Source organism: Miniopterus schreibersii (genome assembly GCF_964146895.1).
Source record: "Miniopterus schreibersii genome assembly, chromosome: 19".
In the NCBI taxonomy this organism is placed as follows: Eukaryota; Metazoa; Chordata; class Mammalia; order Chiroptera; family Miniopteridae; genus Miniopterus; species Miniopterus schreibersii.
Window position 1 is genome coordinate 19,510,307 of NC_138119.1, and position 17,466 is coordinate 19,527,772.

A 17,466-nucleotide genomic window follows, 5' to 3' on the forward strand; every position below is an offset into this window, starting at 1 on the left:
TTAGTAAATAGTGGTAATAAAATGTATATATTTGATGTACATATAGTAGATTAAGGATACATTTCCTTTAACAATATAATTAAAATATTTTTCTTAACACTAGGGGGCACTGTTGATTTATGAATTCATATCTAAATTAATCTTTATGCATAGAATGTGGAATAAAGTGAAATTATTTGAAAGCGTTTCATTGCAAACTGAGTGTTGCTTTCAGAGAGAATTTGGATTTTCAAGCTCATTTTGTATAGGAGTGTAAATATAAATTGATCTTAATAGTGTCGTAAGGATAGTGAAGCTTACAAAATGAAATACTGTGGATTAGAGGAAGTTAAAGTATTCCTATGCACGCTTCATTTTCACATTGATTTTCTAAATGAATTTTAAATGGTTTTAAAAACCATTATTTCTAATACATTTTCATTTTAAAAATTCTAGCATAATGTTTTGCTCTTAGCTGGTACTGAGGAGGATATATCTAAAGAAATGAAGATAAATTTAAGATGTGACTGAAGGCTGCTTTCATTAGTAATAATTTTTAACTATTTGAAAACCATAAACATGTTTCGATACATCTCATTCAGGTGTCTGCAGTTAGGATTTTGGCGATGCCCACCAACAGGTATTTTGCCGGAGGTGTATTCCTAAGGGTTTTGTCTTTAATTAGAAGACTGCATTGAATTTAAGCTTTCTGTGGATTAAATAGATAGTAGACAAAATATGCATCATCATAATGGCCCACTTACTGTGTGTCAGACTGTCTTAGGTGTTTAGTATATATTAATTCATTTCTCCTCAGCACAACTCCATGAAATAAAGACTCATTGTCAACTCTGGTTTGTAGATAAGGAAAGTGAGCATGAAGTCCAACTTTGTGCTGGGTTCAAACTTAGGCAGTCTGTCCTTATCTGTGCTTCTGCATCACTGTCATGTAATGCTCTCCAGAGAGAGGAAATTTAGCATCAAGAGAATTATTATTGATATTTCCACCTCAGTTTTTAAAGTGGATATAGTTTAAAATATGTAATTTATAGACACTTAGCATTTCTCTTATGAAAAAGTCATAAGAGCCCTGGCCATTGTGGTCTAGTGGTTAGTATCAACCCGAGCACTGAAGTGTCATGGGTTCAATTCCCAGTTTAGGGCACATATCTGATTTGCAGGTTTGATTTCCAGCCCCAGTCAGGGTGCATGTGGGAGGCAACAGGTTGATGTCTCTCTCTCACATCTGTCTCTCTTTCTCTTTCTCTTCCTTCCCCCACCCCTCCATTCCACTTTCTCTAAAAATCAATGGAAAAATTATCCTCGGGTAAAGATGAACAACAACAAAAGAACTGAATGGGAGAATATATTCACCAGTGTTACATCTGATAAGGGGTTAATATCCAAAATTTATAAAGAAATCATACAACTCAACACCAGAAAAACAAGCAATCCAATTAAAAAACGGGCAGAGGACCTTAATAGACCCTTCTCCAGAGAGGACATACAGATGGCCAAATAGACATGAAAAGATGTTCAATGTCATTAATCATCAGAAAGATGCAAATTAAAACCACAGTGGGCTATCACCTCACACTTGTCAGAAAGGCTACCATCAATAAATCAACAAACAACAAGTGCTGGCGAGGGTGTGGAGAAAAGGGCACCCTCTTGCATTGTTGATGAGAATGCAGATTGGTGCAGCCACTATGGAAACAGTATGGAGGGTCCTCAAAAATTGAAAATGGAACTTGCCTTATGACCCAGCAATTCCACTTCTGTGTATACATCCAAAGAAACCCAAAACACTAATTTGAAAGAATATGTGTATCCCTATGTTCATTGCAGCATTATTTACAATAGCCAAAATATGGGAGCAACCCAAGTGCCCATCAGTGGATGAGTGGATAAAAAGCTGTGGTACATATATACAATGGCATATTACTTTGGCTGTAAAAAGAATGAAATCTTACCATTTGTGACAGTATGGATGGACCTAGAGGGTATTATGCTAAGTGAAATAACTCAGACAAATGCCATATGATTTCACTTATATGTGGAAGCTAAACAACATGATCAAAATTGAAACACTCGTAGATACAGAGAACAGACTAGTGGTTGCCAGAGGGGAGAGAGTTGGGGAACTGGGTGAAAAGGGTGAAGGGATTAAGATGTACAAATTGGCAGTTACAAAACAGTCATGGGGATATAAAATACAGTACAGGGAATATAGTCAATATTATTGCGATAACTATGTATCGTACCAGGTTGGTACTGGAAATATCAGGGAGCACTTTGTAAAGTATATGATTGTCTAACCCCTATGGTATACACCTGAAACAATATGTAATAATACTGAACGTAAACTAATAGAGAAATTTTAAAAAACATCATAGAAATTTAAAGTTGGAAGGGGGCCATAAGGTCCATTTACACCTTTAATTTTCAGAGAGGAAGAAATTCTATCCTAGACAAGTGAAGCTATTTGTGGAAAGGGTTTAGAACCTCAGGTTAATATTCTGACTTCCAGTAAAGTGGAAAGAAACATGGTGTTGCAGAATGAATATTTGACCAGAATTTTAGATAGCTTGAATTTTATTCTTGGCTCCTCATGTACCAGCCTGTGTGCTCAGAGGCTCTGTTTGTGTGTGTTATATGAGTATAGTATCTTCCTTAGTCTCATTGGTAGTTGTGAAGGTAAGTGAGATACTCAATGAACTTTAAAGCCCTATACAAATGAATACATACTGTGGTGTTTTTATTACACATTCCAGAATACTTTATTTGTGATGTCTTTGTACACTAGACTATCAGCGATGGTAAACTTACTCAATATTGTTGATTTAGGGATGTCATTTAGATCTCTAAAAATGTATTGTTACGCCACAAGTTAACTCTGCCACATTTTTTTTTTTTTACACTTTATTTACTTAAAACTAAAAAAGTTTTTGAATTTTTCTCACAATAAGTGAAACATTATCCTTTTGCTTTGGCGATGAAGAACCTAACAGTAATATGCATTGAGCACTGCCAGTGTGGTGTTTCTGATCATTTGGAAACAGCATGCAGGATTGCCCTCAAACTGGCTTTAGTGATTTAACTAAAATAATAAAGAGCTTAGTAAAGCTGAAAAAATTTATTTCTTGACATGACGATAGGCATGGATTTGGTTTCTTAGACTTCTAATAACACACACACACATTTAAAATTTTCTGTTTCTTTTTCACAGGAATGATGTATTTGTGGCCTTGGACGTGAAGCAGTCAGCTGTCTGTGCTGTTAACTAGCGCCAGGGACCGATGTTGTGGGAAGCATGGACTTACTGAACGGGCAGGCAAGCAGTGTTAACATTGCTGCTACCGCTTCCGAGGTAAGACGTGGCGGTGTCAGGTTTCTTACCTGGCACTCTAACTTTTCAAGCATTATTGTTGGTCACAGATTTAAATCAGAACTTGAAAGGGGGCTATAAATTTTTAGTTAAAAAAAAGTTTTCATTGTGCCATTCAGAGGTTCACTGCATGTTACAAACAGCTAATCCGTATCCGCTTAAAGTGCTTGACACATAACTGATTACTTAAAATCCTTTCTTGGGTTTAGTTTTAAAGGACACCTAGAATTTCTTTTATGGGTGTTTTTACATGACAGGAACCTTGAGGTCAATAGTAAAAGTGAAACAAAGATTCTTTTATTTGGAACTATATAATTTTGCTCACTGTGTAGATCCCTTGATTCCAAGCCTGTAGATTAAAGAACCATGACATGAGGCTGGAATGTTGGAAGGGCTACTCCGGTGATGTAGTTTAGAGTGTTGAGGATGGAGATAAAGATGGAACCAATGCTCACCTCTCTTGTTAATGTCTCATGAATTTATTTTTGCCTCACCTTTTTTACTGTTTTGTTTAAATCTAGGGTACTTGCCTGCTGTCCTTAATAACTTCGGCATCTAGCTTCTGTGCTTTTCTTTATTTTTCTTATTATATAGTTTGAAAAGAATGGTCCTTTAACACCTTGGCCTCAAATTTTCTTAATAACTTTAACTCCATTTTGCCCCAGACAATTACCTGGGCCTTGCTATCATTGAAATTACTCTAAATCTGTGGTTTCGATTATTTTTCTTATGCAAATAATTTACATCTTTTTACCTCTAGCTCTGGCTTCCCTCATCAGTTGTGTTAAGCATTTCTGATGGACAAGACATTTGACTTGCAAAATGAACAAAATCAACTTATTACTGCACAGCCTGTAAAGAAAATAGTGCAGCCCCTCTCTCTGACTTTTGCTAATAGCATCTCCATCACCCTAGCCATCTAAGTTTAAATTTTTAGATGGCTCATAAACCTGCTTCCCCTTCGCCCCCCACAGTTATTCTCTTAGCACAGCCAGGAGAGTCTGCCTGCAAAACTGAAGCTGACTGTCTTCTGTAATGTAATCCTGGAAGGGCCACCCCATCATCTCTGCTTATTCTGTTGGTTAGGAACAGGTCACAGGTCCTGCTCACACTCAAGTTGAGAAGATCGCACAAGGGTGTGACTACAAAGAGAGATCCTTGGCAGCCACCTTAGAGCCTCTCCCCTAGACTTTACCTCTAGGATCCAGTCCTTTCCTCCTCACTCTACTAGTGCCATCTTCTTTTAGTCATTCATTATTTCTTGTCTGGATTATTGCAACAGCCTTTTAATTTGATCTTGCATTTCTTTTCTCAGCTGTGTTTGGTCCATTTGATTGCAGTTCAGTTTTAGTATTCTTAAAATACAGCTGTTAAACTTTATTGTACCTCCAAACTGTTTGTGGTTCCTCATTGCCTAATTAAATACAAATGACGGTCAGCTTTTCATTCAAGACTTTTCTCAAAATGGCCCTAAATTTGTTTTCTAATGGAGTTAACTGCTGCTAATCCTCTACATGAAATTTACAATCTCATGAAAGAATACATATAAACTTTAGCTTTTCCTACTTCTGTTATGCCTGCCTATGTCAGTTTTTTGCCCAGAATTTCTTTTCTCATTCTGATATCCCTCCTCACCGAACAAAAAATACTGTCTTTCAAAACCTGTTTCAAATACTAAACTTTCAGGAAAGTCTTTTCCTGATCCCCTAAACAAATGGGAGCTTTTCTATTTTTGAAACTGTTACTTTAAAAAAAAAAAACTTTTTAAAAATTTTTTCACAAATTTATACATAGCTTTTCCTCATTGAGACAGGGATTATATGTTTGTGTGTTTGTTTTATATGTATGTTTACTTAGTATATTTATAACCGTATTACTTGAATACATTAAGTGTATGTGTGTATATGTATAGTATATTTGTAACTATATATCCTGAAACATTTGTAGTATTATAGGAAGCAGTACACAATTATTTGTAAATAAAATATATCATTTCACTTATATAAAAATTTTTGTTGTCTCCTAAAAGTGAATGAATTACATCAGGCTTCAGATATAAAAATAGTTTCCACCTTCTCTTAAAATACAGATCTATTAACATATCAAAATGCAGGTTTCTCAGAAATGTGATAAGCTTACAGAATGAATAAAATACTTTCCCTGGGTGACTGATGTCTCCTTTCTCACTACCTTTGGTCTTTTTTTTTAAATTTATCTTTATTGTTGAAAGTGTTATGTACCTGAGCTTGAAGCTTCCAGTATCAGTAGTTACAGTAAACTTTGTTTCAGACTTTTAGAAATATGTAGTTTGTTTAGTCTTGTGTTGAATAAAAAGTTACTATCTCTTCTCTTAGAGTACATTATGCTTAGTACTGCTTAGCTTCTTATCACTACCGTGGTATTGACTGGTATTGGGGAAGCAGATAGAAGCACATCCCTCATGATTGTAAGATCAAAAGGGAAGTGATTACTCATTTTCATGACCAAAAAAACTACCATTATTACTTACTAACTTTTCTTGCATGAGTTAAAACCTTGGAAAAAATTACCAAGTTATGTTTAATTTTACCAGGTTATTACTTGACAGATGTAATTAGTTTTCTGGGCATATACTAGATCAGTGTAAACTGATGTCTATTTGAATGCTTAACATTATGAATAAATTTCTGTATCAGTCTTAGGACAAAATAATATTGGTGGCATACTGTAAGCTTGTCATAGTTACAGAGATTAAACACATGAAATAAAACTATGTATAAAATTCATTTATGGGATTTTGGATTTCTGCTCGGGCAGGTAAAGAGCTTGGAGTTAATCACTCCTGTCCTCACAACACAAAAAAAACTAAACAAACTAAAAATGAATAACTCTTTTTAGCCCTGTCAGTGACTTGATGTCACAGAGCAAACTGACAGTGTGCCCAAAAAACTAGAGAGCGGGGCAAATACAGAGAATCATAGTTTACCTAGAGCAGAAGTCGCTGGAGCCCAGGAAGGGTAGGGATACTTAGGCTGTAGTTGCCCAGCTGCTGGAAGCTGTGTGTGGACTAGCTTGAAAGTTAAAAACCCCTAGGGGTCCAGTCTTAGGCCCCTCAACCCCGCTTTTGTGAGTTTTACCTCTAGGAGCCTCACCACAAGGTTCTCACAGTGACGATCAGGGGAAAACCTCTTCTTTTTCCAGCAGGAGAGGAGGAAAGCAACCATTTTGAAATATGCCCAAGGGAAATAATCGTTTTGAAGTATGTCCAACACATTCTGTTCTCCCTGACCTAAAGGAAACTATCAGAGCCTAACCTACCTGGGGGGAGAGAAGCACCCACCTCCAGCCCCCTCTAGCCCCACTGTCTAACTTTCTAAGGGGGAAGTAGAGGCACTGATAAGTACGTGAAAAGGTCACAGCCCAAGGATACAGGCTCATTGAAAGACCTGATTGTAAGGCTGTAGAAGGCTTCTCCTTGCCCCACACCTCAACACCACATCTGCGGGGCTCCTGTGTAATAAAGGATTGCAGCTGAAAGAACTGCCAGGCACAGACTCTGGCTAAGGAGGAGTTTCTAGAAAAATCCAAAGACAATGGGAGAGAGAAAAACAAGGATGCTAGAGGAAATTGAACACTCAGGCACCTCCAGCAACAACAAAGAATAAACACAGCATAACTCCTACCTAAATAAACATAAACCCATACACTGTGGGCATATTTATCTTCCTGTTACTCGATACATCACGTCTGGCTTTCAACAAATTGCAAAGCATACTAAAGGGTAAGAAAAATGTAGTCTGAAGAGATAGTAAGAAACAGAACCAGACTCAGATATGGTAGAGACTTTGGAATTTTCATACTGGGAATTAACCATGATTAATAATGCTGAGGGCTCTAATGGGAAAAATGGACAGCATGCAAGAACAGATGGGTGGGTAATGTAAGCAGGGATATTGAAACTCTAAGAATCAAAAGGAAATGCTAGGATCAAAAACATTGTGACAAAAATGAAGAATGACTTTCTTTAGCTCACCAGTAGACTGGTGACCAGTAGACAGTTGAGGAAAGGATGAGTGAGCCCGAAGATGTGCCAACAGGACTTTCCCAAACTAAAACGGAATGAAAAAGAATGGAATATCCACAAACTGTGGGACAGTGACAGAAGTGTAGCATACATGTAATGGGACTACCAGAAGGAGAAAGGGAAGCGGAAGAAATATTTGAAGTAATTATGGTTGAGAACTTTCTAAAATTAATGATGGATTCCTTCTTTTGTAATGATTTTGATAATTAGCTGATCATTAAAGGGAGGGGTAAAGTAAAAATGCATAGGGACAAGTGCTCGAAAGTGGTGTATTAACAGCTGGTAGGTTGACTTATACCTTGGTAATTGAAACTTTGGTTAATTTTTTGTGTGTCGTTAACTGTATTTCCTGCCACCATTTAGCAGAGCATAATCTAAATATTGTTACAGTGATGATGCTCTGATTTCAGCTAAACGATGCACAATATGTATTTATCTCATGATACAGAGGAAGTGGAAACTGAACAGAAATTAGATTTTCAGAGCCAAAAGCCACCTTTTGGTCTACATGTAGCAATAGCAAATTCAAACTTAAAGCAGTATCCTTAAAGCAGAAAACACTTAAATTTGTAATATAATAGAAAGAACAGTATCAATTACAGTATCATGGGCATTCACTTCACAAATAAATAATACTGGATTATCTAATTTAATAGAGTTCTGAATGTTTTCTTATGGTTATGTTATGAAAATAATCTTTCTTCTAGTAAAAATTTTACATAAGTGTATCCTGCTCTCCATACTTCTCTTTACCCCATTTGAAAATCATTGAACTTGTTAAAATTGTTTATTTCTATAGGAAATGATAGGGTTGTCAGGGTGAGGAAACTGGCAGACAAGAAAATGACTTACTCCAGAACCTAAAAATCTGAAGCTGAGGTTAGGCTTCAAGTTGCCTGCCCCTTAGTGCTTTTCCAGATAAGCAACGCGCTCTGCCCAGTCCTGCAGCATGTTAGCCCCCCTGCTCTGTTCCCCAGTTTTAATGCCAGCCTGGTTCCTGTGGCAGTGGCTGTATTAAAATGGATGCATTTTCTTTTGCTTTAACAGAAGAGTAGCAGTTCTGAATCATTAAGTGACAAGGGTTCTGAACTGAAGAAGAGCTTTGATGCCGTGGTGTTTGACATTCTTAAGGTTACACCAGAAGAATATGCGGTAAGCGCCCCCTCTCCCCTCTCCTTCCAGTTTTTGCACATAGTTTAAGTATTGGTGCTATTGAGTTAGAATTTGTAGCATCAGCAGAGGAGATGGTAAAAACAAACAAAGCTGGAATTAATAGGGAGAGCAGGCCAAGGATGGAGTAAGCAGAGGGATGAAATGGGGAGCATAAGAAGAGCTGTAGATGTTTATAGAGCAACTTCATGAACTTCACTTTTAGCTTGGTAAGTAATAACCTTTACCTTTATGGTAATTGCTCTTGCAGTCCCCACCTGTACCACCTCCCTAAGCCAACTGTACTTTATTGGCATGTTAGGAGTGTTTGTACCTTTTTCGTAATTAAAAAATTGAAAAATGAAAGTTGAAGGCATTATTGCAATATCATGAAAATTACCCAGAAAAACTTATATTTCTTAAATGGCATAAATGTTTATATTCTGTTTCTCCTTTAACCTGTTAACAGAATATATTGATTTCCGGATACTGAACAACTCGTAGAGTCCGGGAACAGACTGTGCTTGGTCATTTCAAATTGTTCTTTGATATATTGTTGGATTTTGTTTTACATCTTTAGCCAGTAGATCTGATTTTTGGTTTTGGTTTTAATTTAATATGTAACTGTTCAGATTTTCAAAATTATTTTTATTTTCTGACTTTACCTCATTTATCTTACAAATATGAATAGGTGTGAGATAATTAAAAATACTTATATTTAATGGCACAAGGGCTAAATTTTTATTTTATTAAGCTCTTATAAATTGAGGTTTTTCTGATAAAGATTTGATTATTCAATATATTTTAGTACAGAATGTCACTTTAATTTAGAATATTTGTTATCATGAAGTTCCAAAGGGGAAATGGTCCTTTTTTTTTTAACTTTTTATTTCAGGGTCAGATAACGCTAATGGATGTCCCAGTATTTAAAGCTATTCAACCAGATGTAAGTACTTTTAAGAACTTTTCTTTTAAATATACAAAATAGGTAATTATAGTATCCCAAATTAAGAAGTTTTAGAATTGTCAAATTATACTTTCTAAATTTTAAATGTTTAAAGCTCTTGATGTAACTTATCTGTGTGTTACTCAGGCCTCAGAAACTCATGTGGTGTCCATAGCTGTCCGTCACTGAGTCACAGGTGGGACTGTAGGAATCATTTTAGTAGATTTGGCTTCAGCACTTCAGTGAAGAGGGAGATAGACTTCGAGAGAATGAGGGATTTACCCAAGGCTTTGAAGCTTTTTAATGGGAGAAAGGAAATTAGATACTGGGTTTCACAACTTACTTCAGTCTCTTCCCTTACACCTTTTTTTTATGACTTTCTAATAGGACAGTGTGTTGACATTTTGGAGAGGAGAGAGAGAATCCAGGAAGGCATTTTTGTTTTATTTTGTTTTTTAAAGGAGACTAACATTTATCAAGCATCTACCCACTGTAAGCCACTCGTTATGCTTACATAAGGGAAACGCTTACTGGAGTGAGTTGTGAGACCCAGGGCAGAGGCCAGTCAGCTGCAGCGAGTTAATGGTGGGCAGATAGCCGAAGGTGGGAGGTCGCGTGAGGGCTAGCAGACCATTACTCATATAATCACCAAGGTTACGTGACATCGGGCAGCATAAATTGGAGTTTGTCATTTGGCAGAAAAGTGTTTTCTAGTTCATCACGAAGTATTTAATATAAGACATAAAGAATAATAAGATGAATCCGTGTGCATCTGCCTACCCAGTACTGCTGAAGCCACTCTTCACTCTCCCACATTCATCTCTCTTCCCTCCTCCCACCAAGGCAACCACTGTCCATCACCACTGTCCAGTGTGGATCCATGTCATTCCTGTGTACTTAGTATTTTTCTGCAAGCACATATATCCCTTAGCAATGTGTGCTATTGCAGGTTTTACATTTTTATGTAAATGGTATCCTATTTTTTTGTCGTCTTTAGCATGTTTCTCATGTTCAGTGTTGCTGAGTAGCATCCATGTTGATATCCGCACTCGAGCGTATTAGTCATAGAGCATGAACATCTTCAAATTGTTTTCCGAAATGTTTGTACAGATACTAGTTATTATTTCAAAACTCTTGCTACTGAAAAGTTTAACAAAAGATTGTTTAAGCCATGATGTCAGCCAGTCTAATGGGTTTGTCATATTTAGTAGCATAAAGTGTGTCTACCTCATTATGGAGTTAGAATATGCTTCATTAAAGTATGAAGAGATTCTTTTAAAAAATGAATTCTTTTTGTTAAAATTTAACAAAATATTATGAGAAGATAGTGGATATTACTGAATCTAGTAAATTTATCTTCATGTTTTTGTCCACTAGACAAATGTTCAAGTCTCTGTATATGAAAAAAACTAAAAAACCTGTGCGTGTGTGTATGCAGGCACGGGCAAAAGTAGGTTTACAGTTCGTATGGTAAATAATACAATAATAATACATGAATAAGCTCTTGTTTCATGTACTCGCAACTGTAAATGTACTTTTGTCTACCCTGTTTGTGTGTATACTGTATGAAACTGTAAGATCTTAAGGTTAAGTTACATCAAAACTATTTCAATTAAAGCTCATTATTATGTGTATATATCCATATGTAACTTTATTTCAGGTGACAATTTATTCACATTTTCTGAAGTAAAAAGTGTACTAAACTTGAACTTGGAAGATTAGAGTCTGAATCCTGAGTGGCTTAATAATCTTATTGGCAGACTGGTGATTGAACCACACAAGTCTCACTCAGTTTCCTGTACTAGAAACCATTTCTATTTATTCAAATATCTATCTCCTATTGCTAATTCAGTTCCTATGTAGAGCCCTGTAATTCCTATCAGTTTGTGGAATTTCTGTCTGTATTCCTGAGTCTTTCACGTTAAGCAGAATTTAGCTAACCTTGTTCCACCTAAACTTTTCCTTGGCCTGTAGGAAGAAAGGGGCAACTATACGAAGAGCAGCTGCTTTCTCAGTAAAGCGACTTATCAGCCATGTCTGCTGAGCCATGTACTTCAGAATTGCTTAGGGGGGGAATGAAAAATTCCAAACCTTTTGTTTCACTGTAGAAACTATCTGCCTTATCTTTGAATGTGAAAAGTTATTTCTTATTATATAGGGAGCGTCCTTGGTCATTGAGGGAATACATGTTTTTCAGAGCAGACCTGAATCAAACGTAATGCTAATCCTGGTTTCTCTCTAACTCTGTATCACACTTGAAATTAACTCAGGTTGAAAGAAGACAGAAGAACAGATTTTGATACTTGGCCTCTTAGGTGTTTTCTTTCTTGGTAGAGAAATTATGTTTACCAATGAAAAAAACTTAATATTAAAGGAAAGCTCACCGGTAATTTTAAAAAACACTTAGTACGAACATGATTGCATAGAAAATATGTTTGCTTTGGTATATTTGTTAAGGTTCCCTGTCTGAGATACTTGCACCATCTGCCCATTTTTAATACCAATCAGAAACCCCCAAGTCATTTTTCTCCTTCCCCCTTTATGCTTTTCCCCCTGTTCTACAGAATCACCAATTAATTTACCTCCTAAAATACTTTTCCCCTTCTCCTTTGCTAGCAACTCTAAAGGATGTTTATTAAAAGAGTACCGTGTTTTACAAGGCTGCAACTCATTGTCTCTAGAAAGAGGAGCATCCCTCGGTGTGTGCATGTTGTTGGGCCTGTCAGCTCAGTGAGTCGCCAGTGTACCAGCAGATCCCTCTCCATCTGAACACTTGGCCCTGCTGTTCCCATAGCTTGTGCTGCAGAAATCGTAAGAATCTTCACTTCCCCACTAGCCCAGGCAGCATGACCAACTTCAGAAGTGTCTGTGGGTAGTCATCCTTCTCACACAAAACTCCTTTTCTCTGTTCTGTTCCCCTCCCGATAAGTAGCCATTTCTTAGTGATGAGGCAGATACTCGGTAATAGTCTGTGGATACAGGAGAGGTTTTTCTTCCTGCCACAGTTCAGAACATTTTCAGATTTCTTCCCTAGTATGAATTCTTCAAGGCTTAGTAAGGGTAGAAGCTTAGCTTAATGGTCCTGTACATTCATTAATTTCTAGTATGGGTTTTCTGGTATTTAGTTGAAGCTCAGCTCTTATTAAAATTTCCCCACATTTCTTATAGGTGTGGATTTCCCCAGTGTGATTTCTCTCTTGACCATGAGGTTTGTTTTCTTGTAGGAAACTCTTACACCTTTAGAGGGCTTCCCTCCAGTGTGAGTCCTTCCGGGTGGAGGAAGCAGAGACTGTATTCTGAAGGGTTTTCCATGTTTATTGCATTCATAGGTGTTTTGGCTTTGTTTTTTGTTGATTATGACTTTTCCAATGCTCTATAAAGCTTGTGTTTCTTCTGAAGGCATTGCCATGTGTACTACAACAGTGGGGTTTCTCTTCAGAATGAGCATAATCATTCATCAGAGTAGTGACAGAAACCTGCTTGCAGTCAGGTTTCCTCTCCAGGAGCAGCTCTATGGTGCTTTTGTAAGTCTTAAGTTAGGAGGGAACTAACTGTGAGTCAGTCATTATACTGGATGATGTTTGAGGTTCTCAAGTGTTCATAAAGTGGCAGGCTCTGACTGAAAGTCCTCTGACATGTATTCCATTCAAAGGAGAAAGTCCACACTGTATTTGTTCTAGTAGGTCAATATGATAAGGCATATAGATATGTCAATAAACAGACATTAAGTACAAAGGATCGATAAGGACCTCTTGTATAACTGGGATGCACTAGAGATTGAGGAAGATTGCTGGTTAAGTGAGGGAAAGTACAGAATAAGGGAATTCTGAATTTTATTAAGTCATTTTTTAAAAACTTTCCATTGAGATATTTCTGACAGTATGCATAAAGAGCTTTCTCTCTGCAGACTTTTTTGTGTATCAGAGAGACTGTCATCTTGGTAACATCCAAAGTTCCAAAGGCAGGAATGTCTTGTTCTGTGAAGATTATCATTTGCATTAGAATTAAAACACAAACAGTTCTTGAATATAGTTTGAGAGGTTTGAAGAAAGCAAAAGACTGTCGACTTGAAGTTTTTCTTGTAGACTGGAATAAACTGATTGTTCTGTCAGAGGCAGGCAGCTGTTTTATCATTTCACGTCATTGCTGTTCAGCACCATGAACTTCCTTAACACATAGTAGGGTCAGGCTTGGATTAGAGCTGGAGAAGGTGCAGAAGAGAATTGTTGATTTGGAGAGTAGGTGGATGTATAACTCCTGCCTTTACCTCTGATCTTCTTGATAGAGGCAGCTTTAAGGTAATAGGAGGAGGGGGAAGGAGAGAATGTGAGTACATTAGAAAAGAGGGGTGGTTTTTAAAAAATTGATAGAGAAACGTTGATGTTAGAGAGAAACATCTATTGGCTGCCTCCCTCCCATATGTGCCTTGACGGAGGTTTGAACCCTCAACCTGGGTATGTGCCCCCACTGGGAATCAAACCTGCAACCTTTCGGTGTACGGGGACGATGCTCCTACCAACTGAGCCACACTGGCCAGGATGAGAAGCGATATTTTTTATTTCACATATGACATTGGAGTTACAGTGTTTGAGGAAGAATGCTGATTTCAAAGCTTATTTTGTTGATTAAAATGCAAAAACCATAGTGAGGACTTCATCTGTGGCTGAGACTTCTTTCTAAATAGCCATGTAGGCTGAATGCTAATGGATAGGCTCTATCCCTTTAAAGCTTCCCCCTTTTGAGCAAGTATGCCTCCACAGTTGTTATCTTGTGAGGATCCCCCAGCCCCTACAGCCTTTTACAAATTCCATCGCTTTTTCTGTTCTTTCTCAGCCTCTGTCTACATGCTGGTCTATATTGGCCTTTTCTCTTCTTCTATCTATAGGTATCCCTACAACATCACCCTTAGAGCAGTCCTTTTAAGAGTGTTGGAACCTACAAGATGAAAGTTAGATCAAGAATTTGAGTTTACAGAACAAACCTACAAGACATGAGAGAAGCTGTGGCTCCTGTGAAATTCAGTAATTCTTTCACAGGGTAGGTGGTCGTCGGGTGTGGTGTTTGCCTTCCCACGTGCTTCTAAAGTCAATGCAGCTGAAAATTGGGCTTAACAGTTTCTGTTCTTTCAATTACACTTTTAATGACCATTAAGAAATTGCCTTTCTATATGTGAGTTACTGTCAGAGGATTTATCTTCATTGCCAGACTTAAAAGTTATTAAGTTAAATCCACATGAACAAATTTTAAGAGGCATCACAGCTGCTATATTTACTTGAGCCTTTGCTGAAACGGAAGCTTTTTACATAGTGTGCTCAACTTAGATCAGTCCTGTTCTTCAGTGAGACCCTTAAAAAACTTTTGAGTCACTAAGTTTCTTTCACTTGTTGGTGTTCATCAGAGATGCTTTAGTATAGAATAGAATAACTCTTACCAGGGTACAAGGTGATGCTGGTAGACTTTGTTTCTTAGATTGTATTCGCATGCCACTTGGAAGAAGATCCTACAGTCTGGAGTCCGTGCAGTTTCAGCTTCATAATCCATTAAATGGGTTTTGTTGTTTAACTTCTTGTTTTGAAGTAATTGTAGATTCATAGGAAGTTGCTAAAAATAGTGCAGAGAAATCCCATTTACCCTTCACCGGTTTTCCCTAGACTATATCTCACGGAAGTATAGTTCAGTACGTGTGTGTATAGTTCTGTGACATTTTATCGTGTGTGTAGATTTGTCTAACCTCCACCTCAGTCACGATACAGAGCTATCCCATCACCACAAAGATCTCCCTTGTGCTACCTGCCCCTTTAAGTTACACCTGTCCCACTCCTGCCCCAACCCCCCAGCATCCTTAACTCCTGGCAGCCACCAGTCTGTTCTCTACCTTTATAGCTCTGGTGGTTTGTTGTTAGATGGAGTAGTAATATAACATTGCCTCAAAGGGGAAATATTTTCTGAAGCAGAAACTACCATCTTAAGTAGTTTTAAAAATAGCCCTATTTCTTCATATGTTCTGATTATACATTTCTTTTGAATGGAGGGCTCCAATTGAATTTCAATCCCTTCCCCAAGTAATGTGACTACCAATTCATTTATTCCCCCCACCCCACTTCCAAGGAGATTTTCTTAAAGGGGCAAAGCATTTTTCCATTAAGTTAATGATGTTGAAATGTTCCAAGAATTAGAGTTTTCAAAACCTCTTAGCATTTTTTTTTTTAAAATTTGAGGATTCACAAGAGCTTTAAAAGAATATTTTAATGTAAAACATAAAGCCCTAAGTTACCGGTACTTTTGTCTGGGTTCCTTACTTACCATAATGATGAAGGTAGGGTCAAATGAGGTGGTACGTCTAAAGCACAGACAGCCTGGCACATAGTGATCTTTAAATTGGCATTAACTATTATTTTTATTGCTGCTGTTAAGACATCTGTTCTCAGGATGAGGACTTTTTAAGCACAAAATCAGTAGATTAAAACACAGAAAAGGTCAGATGTATTGGCTACTTTAAAGAAACAAACAAAATCCAGGCCCCCATAGGCACTTCAAGAAGACTGGGAAGATGTTTACATAGGTTTTCTTTGGGTGGTGGGTTTATAGGTGACTCACAAGCCCCACTCCCCATTTTCTCTTTATTTAACAAATGTATTTAACATAGTTATTCTTACAGTTGGGGAAATTAAAATAATAATATATATAAGGGGAATTAAATATACCCAGTTTTGATAAGACGGTTGTATAGTGGTAATATAAATAATTCAGTACTTCAGGATGGCAGATCTCAAAGCCTTGAAAAAATTCATACTCTTGGACCTAGTGATTTCACTTTCAGGATTATATTTTTAGGGGATGATCAGAAATGCTGGAAAAGGTACAAGGATATTCATTATTTATAGCATAGCCTCATAGCAGGAAAGTGAAATTCGCTTTATGTGTGAAGCTCTATAATTTAGTTTGAATTCTATGTGAAATGGTTAAGTTTAACAGCAATTTGATAGAGACACTTTGATCATAGCATTAATACAAATTTGGAAATTTTATTAACTGGTTTAAAATAAATTGAGTATTTATGAATTTAATTCAGGAATTTTGTCCAAAAATGTGACATTTTTCTATAGCTGTTTAAATATGCTGTGATTTGTAGGAGGAACAAAAATGTTTTCTAGCAGATTGATGTTTTTTAATATAGTTGTCATGTAATGTCATTTTTATGTTAATATACCATCTACCACTAAATATTTTTTGGCCGTACCAGGGGATAATGTGAAATGAGCACATATTTAGGTTGAGTACCAAGCAATTTTTTTAATGTAGAGTTGCTTCTGTCGTTTTATTTTTTCCCTTCAGTAATTTCAAATTTGATAGTTATAATTTAATTTTAGGCTTTAAAAAAGTTAGTTATTGATATCTTCAGAGCACTTACTGCTTATCTGTGTGTTGAAGCGATGTCATCTCTTCCCTCAGCATTCCCATCTTAGTTGTTCCAGCCAGAAACTTGGGAATCTTAGTACTTCTGAATATGTCATTCTTAGCTCACACTGTGTGAATCCACATTTGACCAAGTCCTGCCTGCCTCCAAAATATCTTGAATCTACCACTTTTCTCAGTATCCACTGACACAACCCTAGTCGAGAGAATATTAGATTTTTCTTGGAGTACTGTAGTATCCTATTTCTTCAGTCTTCCCCTGACATAATCCATTCCTTTTTGTTAGTTTCTACTTCATTTAAAAATTTTATTGAAGATATGTATGCATCATGTTTAAGAAGTCAAGTATTTCTATAAGAGAACATAATATAACAATACCCAAGCTGAGTTGCTCCCAGCCTCCACCCTTGAGCCCCACACCCATCTAAGTCTCTTAGCTATTCCTCCTTAGAGGAGTTTATGTCCAAGATTCGAATAAAAATCTAAATGCCTGTTGTTTATGATTTTTTAATTTTGTATATGATT

The 17,466-nt window shown here is 36.9% G+C and overlaps 1 protein-coding gene across 2 annotated transcripts in view; it reads left to right on the plus strand.

Moving 5' to 3' along the window:
- RALGPS2 (Ral GEF with PH domain and SH3 binding motif 2) overlaps positions 1 to 17,466 on the plus strand; it is a 104,230-nt gene that overhangs the window by 26,476 nt on the left and 60,288 nt on the right. For both annotated transcript variants that reach the window (XM_081121986.1, XM_081121985.1), the window contains exons 3-5: positions 3,209 to 3,349; positions 8,478 to 8,582; positions 9,475 to 9,525. In XM_081121986.1, the coding sequence (XP_080978112.1) occupies positions 3,293 to 3,349; positions 8,478 to 8,582; positions 9,475 to 9,525 (213 nt within the window). In that variant the 5' untranslated portion in view covers positions 3,209 to 3,292. The remainder of the gene's footprint in view (positions 1 to 3,208; positions 3,350 to 8,477; positions 8,583 to 9,474; positions 9,526 to 17,466) is intronic.